The 12,974-nt window shown below is 41.9% G+C and overlaps 1 protein-coding gene across 1 annotated transcript in view; it reads right to left on the reverse strand.

The window, feature by feature from the left end:
• Positions 1-9,849: 9,849 nt before the first annotated feature.
• slc2a9l2 (solute carrier family 2 member 9, like 2) overlaps positions 9,850-12,974 on the reverse strand; it is a 359,618-nt gene continuing 356,493 nt past the window's right edge. Inside the window, exon 13 of the mRNA XM_080728471.1 lies at positions 9,850-12,557. Within this exon, the coding sequence (XP_080584597.1) occupies positions 12,285-12,557 (273 nt within the window). The 3' untranslated portion in view covers positions 9,850-12,284. The remainder of the gene's footprint in view (positions 12,558-12,974) is intronic.

The following is a 12,974-nucleotide window of genomic DNA, read 5'->3' on the forward strand; positions in this document are numbered from 1 at the left end:
CGACAACAACGAAATATAACTCATGTACAGTAATTGGCCCACTGGCTTGTCACTTGTCATGATCTGAAAAGGCAAATCTTTGAGTAGCAGCAGCGCTATAGAGAGAGAGAGAGATCTCTCTCTATAGCGTGCAATGAGGGGGTCCTCTCCAACTCTTTTTCCCGGGCTGAATCAGGGGCTGAATCCAGAACAATTTGGCTAAAACTTTGGATTGATTAAAAGCAATTGTAAACTGGAATCCTAATAACTGCCAATCAGCCACGCAGGCTGAGGGGCTGTATACTCAATTTATCAAAGCTGTGTTCCTTTCCAAAGTTTTCTAATAGGATTAACTACACAGCACCCTGGTGCTTGTGTCTCTAAAGCCATTTATGTCAGGTGCTCACACCTATTACTATAGGGTTGTTTCCACAGCCACTCCGTGCGTATACGCGTATCATGTCTCTTTGGGCAATGGTACAAGGCAATTAACCCATTTAGAACGGGTCGGGTACACATTATTGTGTATCATTATTTTATGCTTTAACTATTGAGCTTGTAGATCTGCTATTTTTGAAAAATTGTGAAAATTTGAATTTTGACCCGATTTTATAAGTGTCTTTTGAATCCTTCTAAGGTTTTTTGAAAAACCTATGTTTCTATGTCAGCAATCTGGTTAGCCATCGTCAAAGAAAAGGTCCTTTTCACTTAACTGGAGCTCAGTTAGTCCGTTCTTGAGAGACTACTGTGTCAGTGGTTCTCAAACTTTTTCATGTGAAGGACCCCCAAAATGATATTTATTTGGCCACGGACCGCCATCTCAAAATATTTAGTTCCAGGGACCACCCAGAAGCACGATTTGAGTTACGTGAGACGTTCGCTTTAAAAATACATATATTCAAGGATGTTCACACATTTTCATGACTTTTCAAAAATAGCACATCTACAAGCTTGCAGCGCGGCACTCGGTGAGCTTGTATATCTGGTATTTTTCAACAGTTAAAGCATTCAATAATCCTAGGCCTAAATGGGTTTAAACAACCTCTGCTGGTGAGGGAAAGGGTTTTGAGGGTGTCAAACAATAAGATCAAATACCGATGGTGTTGAATCTAATTACTCTCACAGCGGCAGCCACCAGGTGCCCTTCTTGTGATATGTTCATTAACAACCCATTTAGGCCTAGAATTATTTTATGCTTTAACTATTGAAAAATAGCAGATCTACAAGTAGATCTGCTATTTTTGAAAATGTGTGCAAATCTTTGAATATATGTATTTTCAAAGCGAACGTTTGTAACTCAAATTTTGCTTCTGGGTGGTCCCTGGAACTAAATATTTTGAGATGGGGGTCCATGGCCAAATACATATCATTTTGGGGGTCCTTCACATGAAAAAGTTTGAGAACCACTGACACAGTAGTCTCTCAAGAACAGACTAACTGAGCTCCAGTTAAGTGAAAAGGACCTTTTCTTTGACGATGGTTAGCCAGATTGCTGACATAGAAACATAGTTTTTTCAAAAAATCTTAGGGGGATTTAAAAGACACTTATAGAATCGGGTCAAAATTCGAATTTTTAAGATCTTTCAAAAATAGCAGATTTACAAGCTCACAGTGCGGCACTCGGTGCCGCGCTGTGAGCTTGTATATCTGCTATTTTTCAATAGTTAACGCATAAAATAATGATACACAATAATGTGTACCCGTTCTAAATGGGTTAATTAATGCCGTCGCATGGAGGGATTCCTCAAGAGGAACATCACACAGAGGGCTATAAGTGACGACGACCAAACCGTGTACCTGCAATGCAACACATATAATTGGGAATCTTATGCTTTGGAACTGTCTGATCATAATTGTTCTGGCTGAGGTGTGGAAGTACATGTTTGTGCATTTTATCTTACAACAACAACAACAACCGGATAGGGGGCATTTTCTTAAAGGAGTAGTTCACCCCTAAAATGACTTTTTTTCAATTGATGAGTTCAATAATATTTTTAGTTTTTTGTCGCATTCCTAAGACAAAAATGTGATAACAATACATTTACCCCCATTCGTTCCGGATGGGGACCCGTTTCGAAACGGAATCAATGGGGGTAAATTTACTCGAATCCAATTTTTGTCTTAGGAATGTGACAAAAACCAAAAAAAATATTATTGAACTCTAGTCTCCACGGCGTGACTAATCAATAGAAAAAAAGTCATTTTGGGGGTGAACTACTCCTTTAAGAACATATAAGCTCATACCTATACTTTTGACAATATTAGCGAAAATAGCTGATCTACTGCAGCTGACACTTGGGAACCTGTAGATTGGCTGTTTTCGCACTTTTTAAAAGTTACAGTTGTTGACACATTTTTACCCCCCAAATTGTGAATGTAAGAATGGACCAGTGGCAGGCATGGGGCTATTTCGTGTCATAACCCCATCATTGATGTTATTTTCTTTTGAAATGATTATGCTAGCCTGGTTCCACACCCTGACTCGTTAGCCACACCCCTTTAAAATTTTGTTTTGGCGAATCAGGTAGTCTGGAAGTGCCGTCATTGAAGAGGTTTTCCTCGTTTGGAAATCCGTACGGCGAATCAGCGTTGTGAATCAGCGTCTTGTGAGCAGCGTGGGTGGGGTTTTCCCTGAACTCATGTGCGTTTCCAAGTAACCCAGCGCCGCTGCCGACCGTGCCGCACATTCCCAAACATAAACATCGCGTCGCCCGCCGCGGTAATTTGCGATCGTATCGATCTCGCTATGAAACATCAGTAGCAGACATGTTATGTTGCGTTTGATTACTAGTTCGTAGCGCTCCTATTCTGCCTGTTTCTTTGGTTAGCCAGTTGCAAGCAACAGGCTAGCCACTAGCCAGCCACATAACAACACTATGTCATCTGCTTTGCTACTGTTGTGTTGGTCAGACGGCGAACCAATCGCAGAAGACTGCCTCTTTGGCAACGCCCATCCCAGAAACTGCCTTGGATGAAAGCACGTTCAGACTGAATAATGGAGTGAAACGAAATGCAATTCAGGCTGAGTGACAGGCTACTATTATGCATAAACAACTTTGAACTTCATTGGTCGCAAACCCAGTCGTACAGTACAAGTGTTCTATTCAGCCATCCAGCATTCTCAATGCTGCACTAAACGCTGACGGCTGTCTCTCCTGGAGGACTTCTGGCTGATTTATGAGGCTTAACCGCAAAGCTTGCATTAACCATGGATTTAGACCCAACTCCCCTTTCGCCTTGCTCACATCCCCAATACAGGGACATCAAGGTTAATGTTCCCATGTTCAGACGCACGCACGCACGCACGCACGCACGCACGCACGCACACACACACACACACAGACACACACACACACACACACACTAACAATGTAGCTTGGGATCAGTAGCAATTTCAGGCTTCTGATCCGGTCGGGAGTGGAAAGAATCTACGTCAGGGATCTTCAACGTTTTCAGGCAGAGGACCCCTTAGTTGAGAGAGAGATGAAGCAGGGGCCCCCACAACCTTTTCATAGATTCCATATTACAGTGTATTTCGGATTCATGTCAATTTGTGTTTTCAGATATTTAACCACTTGAACTGTCAATACTTAATAAACTTGACTTTCGCTCTGTACTTAGTCTGCTCTTTTCCCCCTCTACACCAACCTCTTTGCCAAAAATAGACGAGCTTGTAGATATGCTATGTTTGGATAAAGTTCTCTGAATATGGACGCTAGGGTTCAAGTGGTTAATATAAAAAAGGAGAAAATAAATCACACACAAGGATTGATTTTGGGGTTTGTATTGTAAAGTACAACTTGATGACATCACACCGTTGTACTTTACAATACAAACCCCAAAATCAATCTTCCAGTTCTAGGCAACGCAGAAGGGGGGGAACTTTTTTTTCTATTTCCACACAACTCCTCTAAGTTAGATTAACCAGTAAGACTCCCTAATCGGGAGATAAGCGACCGTAGGTCACTTATCTCCACAAATAGGGCAAACATGTGTTTTGCCAAAATCTTCCTGATCCATGTTGATGACATGAGTGTAGACATACTGTGTAGTGATTTTCGTGATTTGAGGGCAAAATCTGTAGGAGCAGTGTCCAAAAATGTGTTTTTAAAAATCGGGCTGGAGGTGGCGCTATATGGGAGAGATTCATGTTGATGGGATGAGTGTAGACATACTGTGTACCGATTTGCGTGATTTTAGGGCAAAAATTGTAGGAGCAGTGTCCAAAAATGTGTTTTGCAAGAATCGGCCTCATGGTGGCGCTAGAAGAGGGCCATGTGAGAAATGAGGGGTGGGGTCTCCGCGCCGGCAAGGCGGACGAATAGGTACCGGCCCCGGCTGTCCCGGTCGCTCCTAGCCGGAATTACGGCATTTTATGTGAGCTGCAGTGTAGGGGGTCCTCCACTGGGGGCGCCACCACTTTTGCATCCATTCTGGAGCACCAGGAGTGGGTGGTCCCCGGGAATTCCCCGTGAGCAGCCCCGTTGGGGTGGTCATTTGGTCAGTTTAGCACATTTGGTCATTTTTTACATCTGGGGGTCCCCCAGGGACCTGGGGGTCCCTGGAGCTCCGGGGGTCCTTGGAGGTTGTAGTTTGGCAGGTAAGGAACGTGTGTGCAAAATTTGGCATGGATCGGGGCAATGGTTGCGGAGATATGAGCAGGGCAAGAGTGTGACGTGTGAGGTGTGACAGACAGACGGACTGACGGACGGACGGAGTTACACTTTGTGGTGGTTTCTACAGTAAGTAGCGACCTACGGTCGCAATGACATAGTTCAATATTGAAAATGGGTGGTCTTCCCCTTTAAAGCATTAATTCCATTGATCAACACCGGAATGCAATCAATTGATTGATTAAAATAAACATGCTCTGAAAATGCACACAGCCCACCCATTTGCAGCTGAATGGGTGCCAGGTTGTCAGCTGATTGGGTGCCAGGTTGTCAGCTGACTGGGTGCCAGGTTGTCAGATGCGTGGGCCACAAACACATGCTGGTGCCACAGCCGGAACAATGATGTTCACAACATAGAGCTGCCCGTCTATTTGTGTTTATAGCGAACCAAACCTTAGTACTATTATCTATGTAGCCTATAGCAGGATTTACAGGATTACAGGATACAAATGGAATAACACAAAACACACACTCACTGGACACTCAAAAGCTCACTGCTCGCCTCTTGCAATGGGCCTGGAGTACATGATACACTACATCTCCAAGATACCCATGTACCTGACAAGCTACTTCCAAAAGGTCAAGGATGTTCACGATCACAACACCAGAAGCAGCTCCACTAATCATCATCAACGTAGATATAACACTAAACAAGGCTCTAACTCGTTCTCCTGCTACACCATCAACATGTGGAATGCCCTTCCACAAGCATTAAAGGAGAGCAAATCCCTAGCCTCCTTCCACCCACCCCTTTTTTTCTGCCTTTGTATTTGATGTTATGCTTTTTCTGCTTTTGAAATTGATATTATCCTAGATAAAGTACTATGTTCAATTTGTCTGTCATTCAATGTTATATGATGAGATACTTAAAATGTGGTTCCTGTGGAAATAAGTCTCGGCTTTCTAGGATCTCCCTTTAGTTGACCTTGTACCAGTAATTTGTACTGTCGTGAAACTACTTTTTTCTATTGCAAACTTCTAATAAATTCTTCAATCAATCAATCAAAAACATGCAGGGTCTTCAACAACCAGTCTGAATGGGACTTCTGTTGATGATGAGATAATAGGGGGCAGTTGGTAGCGCTCAATAGTCAGTAGCGATGCGTCACATCAGTTCTCTCATCCGCGTCATCAGTGCCCATACCCTATACCAGGGGTAGTCCAGGGGTGCCGCGAGATAATTTGATAATATTTGGAATTTATTTGGACACTTGAAAGAAAAAAAAATTAAACGTGGAAGTACAAAGTTATTTTCAGTCAGTTAACCAAAATGGCTATTACCTCAACGTTTCCCTCACAACATAATCACTAAAATATCGTCACCGCTGGACAGAAACCTTGTATCTCCATGTTTCAAATGTGTACGTCTTTTGGTAAAGCAAAGCCCTGCTTCATCATACAAGACTGTCGCACAAAACTAGTGAAAATAGCCGATCTATAAGCACACAACCGTTGTGTGGTTGGAGATCTGTTTTTCCAGATACTGACATACTGACCATGGTACTGACCAGACACTTACATACTGACCATGACACTGACCAGATATTGACATACTGACCATGACACTGACCATGGTACTGACCAGATACTGACATTGACAATGACATCATTCTGATATGATACTGATATGATACTGATATGATACTGACCATGATACTGACATGATGCTGAAATGATACTGATCTATAATTAGTGTGGTTGCCAGGGCAACCACATTATTACTCTGGGGAATTTTGCAGTTTTTACAATTCTTAGTCTCATTGACTTGAATGGGAAACTCCATATATAGTGAGTAACTTTTAGGTATCTGACCTTTCCCATTGACTTTGAATGGGAAACACCATATATAGTAAGGTAACTTTTAGGTATCTGACCTTTCCCATTGACTTTGAATGGGAAACACCATATATAGTGAGTAACTTTTAGTGATGTAAGAGTAAGGTAACTTTTTAGGCAACCACACTCGCAATTTCCCAAATTGCAATTTCTTTAGTGTGGTTGCCAGGGCAACCACATTATTACTCTGGGGAATTTTGCAGTTTTTACAATTCTTAGTCTCATTGACTTGAATGGGAAACTCCATATATAGTGAGTAACTTTTAGGTATCTGACTTTTCCCATTGACTTTGAATGGGAAACACCATATATAGTAAGGTAACTTTTAGGTATCTGACCTTTCCCATTGACTTTGAATGGGAAACACCATATATAGTGAGTAACTTTTAGTGATGTAAGAGTAAGGTAACTTTTTAGGCAACCACACTCGCAATTTCCCAAATTGCAATTTCTCTAGATGTCCATGATACTGTCATGATACTGACATGATACTGACATGATACTGACATGATACTGTCATGATACTGACAAGATACTGACATGATACTGTCATGATACTGTCATGATACTGACATGATACTGTCATGATACTGTCATGATACTGACATGATACTGTCATGATACTGACTGTCATGATACTGTCATGATACTGACATGATACTGTCATGATACTGTCATGATACTGACATGATACTGTCATGATACTGTCATGATACTGACATGATACTGTCATGATACTGCACTGTCATGATACTGACATGATACTGTCATGATACTGACATGATACTGTCATGATACTGTCATGATACTGTCATGATACTGTCATGATACTGACATGATACTGTCATGATACTGTCATGATACTGACATGATACTGTCATGATACTGTCATGATACTGACATGATACTGTCATGATACTGACATGATACTGTCATGATACTGTCATGATACTGTCATGATACTGTCATGATACTGTCATGATACTGACATGATACTGACATGATACTGAAATGATACTGACATGATACTGACATGATACTGTCATGATACTGACATGATACTGTCATGATACTGTCATGATACTGTCATGATAATGTCATGATACTGACATGATACTGTCATGATACTGTCATGATACTGACATGATACTGTCATGATACTGACATGATACTGTCATGATACTGTCATGATACTGACATGATACTGACATGATACTGACATGATACTGACATGATACTGACATGATACTGACATGATACTGTCATGATACTGACATGATACTGTCATGATACTGACATGATACTGACATGATACTGACATGATACTGACATGATACTGTCATGATACTGTCATGATACTGACATGATACTGACATGATACTGACATGATACTGTCATGATACTGACATGATACTGACATGATACTGACCATGATACTGACCATGATACTGACCATGATACTGACATGATACTGACATGATACTGACATGATACTGACATGATACTGTCATGATACTGACATGATACTGTCATGATACTGTCATGATACTGTCATGATACTGACATGATACTGACATGATACTGTCATGATACTGACATGATACTGACATGATACTGACATGATACTGACATGATACTGTCATGATACTGTCATGATACTGTCATGATACTGTCATGATACTGACATGATACTGTCATGATACTGACATGATACTGACATGATACTGACATGATACTGACATGATACTGTCATGATACTGACATGATACTGACATGATACTGACATGATAGTGACATGATACTGACATGATACTGTCATGATACTGTCATGATACTGACATGATACTGTCATGATACTGACATGATACTGTCATGATACTGTCATGATACTGACATGATACTGTCATGATACTGACATGATACTGACATGATACTGTCATGATACTGTCATGATACTGTCATGATACTGACATGATACTGTCATGATACTGACATGATACTGACATGATACTGTCATGATACTATCATGATAGTGACTTGATCATGACCAGTGACCATGACACTGACCACAATACTGACCCACGACACTGACATGATACTGGCCATGATACTGACATGTACAGACTGACCATGATACCGACCATAATACTTACCATGATACTGACCATGATACTGAAAGCTACAATATTTGGAAAGCATAGTAGACTCCTTCTCCATGGAAGTAGGCAGCATCAACATAGGGACATCAAGGTTAATGGTTTTCATTTTTTATTAAATCGTTAATTGTGTTGTTATCAAACATAAATATCAAGCATATCAGACAGTCTACAATTTACAAAAAGGAAATGCATTTAATTCAGTCTGACCAGAAGCGTAAAGGCGTAAAACATATCCAACCACTCGGCCATCGGCACCTGTAAAGTTACAACATCTGTAAACCCATTTGTCATACCATCACAACCTGTGGGTGTGTCAGCACCACACCCACACAATCAAGCATAACAAGACTCCAGGGACGTGCTGGCCATTGGGAAAAGCGGGACAACTCCCGAACGGCCGGTTCATTCTGGCCTGGCCTGGCCTGGACCATTAGGCCGGCCATTAGGAAAAAATTAAAAATAAAATGTCAGCCTTCGTTCCATTTTGGGGGCTGGGCGGCCAACGAAGTAAATCGTCACTGTCGGGCAGAAACCTTGTATCTCCAAGTTTCAAATGTGTAATTTCTTTCGCAAAGCAAAGCCCTGCTTCATCATACAAGGCTGTTGCACAAAAGTAGTGAAAACAGCAGATCTACAAGCACACAACGCCTCGCGGTGCAAGGCGTTGTGTGCTTGTAGATCGGCTGTTTTCACTAGTTTAAATAATTTTTAAAATGATAAATACAAAACAAATGGTTATGGACATACAAGGTTTCCACCCGACAACGACGAAATATAACTCATGTAATTGGCCCACTGGCTTGTCACTTGTCTCGATCTGAAATGGCAAAGTAGCAGAGAGATCTCTCTCTATAGCACGCAATGAGGGCCTCTCCAACTCTTTTTCCCGGGCTGAATCAGGGGTCCAGCACGTCCCTGCATGACTCATTCTACCACTTTTTGTGGATACTGGATTCTGATTGGCTTAAAACAGTGGTAAATCAGTCAACAACCTTGAGTTGGCTCATGGACCCCGCCCACTATGCGTATTCTGAAACAATTAATGGTTGTAACTGAATAACATTGCAAGTTACAACTGTGTTTTCTTTCATTTATATGGTAGAAGTGGTAGAAAAGCAATTTACCATTCGAGGGTCGTGGGTTGTTGGCTGATTTACCACTGTTTCAGGGTTGTTTGGCACTGGGCTTCGCCTCGTGCCACAACCCTGAAACAGTGGTAAATCAGCCAACAACCCACTCCCTCATGGTAATTGGCTTACATTTAGTTCTACTGGATCTCTTCTCCACTATAGTCCCTCCCTAACATTTAAGTAGTTTTTATTTGACATACTGACATGATACTGACACGATACTGACCATGATAGGCCTACTGACCATGATACTGACCATGATACTGACATGATACTGACCATGATACTGACCATGATATTGACCATGATACTGACCATGATACTGACCATGATATGGAGACACAATTAATATATTAAACCAGCATATAAGAGCACCTCAATCAACGCCCCCCTTTCAGAAATACTGTTTCTAGTGCCCCCAATGTTCAAAAAGATAGCAGATATTGTAGATCACTTTAAAACAAATTAAATAACTGTGCAAATCTTTAAATATACATAATATTTTTTAGATCAGATCTTTGCTTCTGGAGGTCCCTGGCACAAAATATTTTTGAGATGGGGGGGTCATTGACGTGAAAACGTCTGACACTGCACTATTCCATACTTTGACTGCTAGAGTTGAGTACTATGTCCACCACATCGTACAGCAGAGCACACTGATAGCGTGATGATGCTCAGATCCCAGTGTCCTCCGGGCCGTAGCCATCTGGTGAAGAAGCATGGCCTTCTTTTCAACTTGGAGAAACTCTAAAAGAAACTGTCCCAGGTCTGCTTTACTGTGATCTCTGTGGCTATCTTCGTTGTCGGGTGAATGACCTTGTATGTCCAAAACCGTTCGTTTTTCATTTTTCATTTGAAAATGATTTAAACTAGTGAAAACAGCCGATCTACAAGCACAGTTGTGTGCTTGTAGATCTGCAGTTTTCACTTTTTTTGTTCGACGGCCTTGTATGATGAAGCCGGGCTTTGCTTAGTGAAAACATTTACATTAATTTGAAACTTGGAGATACGAGGTTTCTGCCCGACAGTGACGGGCAGAAGCTACTGTACTGTAACCCAGACACTATACAGCTAGAAGCCTACAGAGGGTCTCCTTATCACTGACAGATCTCCTTCAATGGCTTTGGGAATATATACAGTATAATATGCCATGTACATACAAAACGATGTACATGGTCTACATCAGTTGTATAAAACAGAAAATTGCACTTAGTTGAAAAGTTTATAAAACATAACGACAGACAGTGTTGCTATACATTGAAAAAGAATGTTACACATTAAGATGACCATTGAATCTCAGTCATTAAATAAATAGTCTTATGTAAAAAAAAAGAAGAAGAAGAAAACAATGTTTCAACTAGGGATGTGAAAGTCGTTGGATTTTCGTCTAGAAACTCGAAAATGTTTTAATGGCTTGTTCAAAAAACTTTATAAGCGTTAATGTCTTCCAAAAGGGAGAGGAACGGTGTGTGTTGCATGTCTGTGTGCAGGCATGTATGCGCTAGTGCAGGGGTCTTCAACAGGGGGTCCGGGACCCCTATGGGGTCCTCAGAGATACTACAGGGGGCCCGGGCCCCCAAATCCTTGTGTGATAGGATAATTCTTTTAAATTAACAACTTGAACCCTCGCATCCCTCTCAACGCCGCTCTCAACGCCTCGCAGCACAAGTCGTTGAAAGCTTGTAGATCGTCTATTTTCGGAAAATAGGTTTGGTGTAGAGGTAAAAAAGAGCAGACCAAGTACATGGTGAAAGGTCAAGTTTACAAAATATCAACGATTTAAGTGGTTAAATAAAATACACATTAACGTGAATCCAACAGACTGATGACAGTGCTGTCAAACAAGTCTATCAATCTATGTATGAAATCTATGAAAATCTCCATCACACATTTATACAATATGTAGAGGGGTCCCTGCTTCATCTCTCTCTAAGCTAAGGGGTCCTTGGCCTGAAAACGTTGAAGACCGGCGCAGACAGCATTTGTTTACCTCCTGCCTTGTGCATGCTTGAAACGAAAGCTTGCTTGTTAATGGCAGCGTCGCCGTCGTGTGCAATGGTTTTGTCAAGAATTGACAATAAAACACAACTCAAAGTATGCGTATTACTCATTACTCGAGGAGAGGCAGTACAAACCTCCACATCGTGATACATGGCAAAAAGGATCACTGATTTGACAGCCAACTTGATAGCCAAAGATATTATGCCTTTGTATAGTGTTGTCGAGAGGAAAGGCTTCCGTGTCCGTGAGCCTTGTTTTGGGACGAGCAGCGCATTTTGCCCTCTCATCTCAACTGCGCAGCAAAAAAAGGTTGACTCGCAAATAGTCGATTTTTTTTTTTTTTGACAATTTTCAAATAATAGCCGATCCTCAAGAAAACTTGTAGAAAACTGTATAAAATGTTTGGAACGTCATGCCAGGGTGCCAGAGCCCATGGCATCCATGCCAGCTATAGGATTTCAACCCTGTCCCCGTGACAACAACCACGTGTCCTTTCCATCCCATCATCAGAAGGAACTCTCCATCTCGATGACGTCGGCGGCGGCGGCGGCGACGCCCTTTCCCTCCTCGCTGCAGGCTTCCTTGCCGGGTTTGATGGACAGCACCGACTCCATCTCCTGGACCGGCCGCGGGACGGGGATCTTGTTGATCTTGGCGAAGCTCTGGCTGATGTCCATGAAGGTCTTGTTCTTGGTCTCGGGCAGGATGGCGTACAGGTAGACGGCGCCCACCACGCAGAACACCATGAACACCAGGAAGGCATAGGTCTCCAGAGCCTCCTGGAGGAGAGAAACAAGACAACAATTACAGTCATAATTTATAACAGCTTGCGGAAAGCTAAACAATACTAGTAAGACACCTCAGGGTGACATCAATATAAACTGCTATCAAACTATATATAGTAAGAAGCCTCAGGGCGACAAGCGGCCTCAGGGCGACAAGCGACCTCAAGGGCGAGGTTGCGCCATGTCTTGGCCAACTGGCCAGTGATGTATATCGGAAGAGTTACCCATATATGGAGACCCCTGGTACCCATATATGGAGATCCATGTACTGTATATGGAGATAAGCTGTGAGAGCCCAAACATGCTTACTCAGTTATTCATTATGTGAAAGTCCTATGACGTCTATGAAATCTGACATCATACATACAATCCCTTTTATGCCCATACAGATCCCTGTCTGTAGAACCAGGC

The sequence above is a fragment of the Nannobrachium achirus genome (assembly GCF_963921795.1).
Source record: "Nannobrachium achirus genome assembly, chromosome: 6".
In the NCBI taxonomy this organism is placed as follows: Eukaryota; Metazoa; Chordata; class Actinopteri; order Myctophiformes; family Myctophidae; genus Nannobrachium; species Nannobrachium achirus.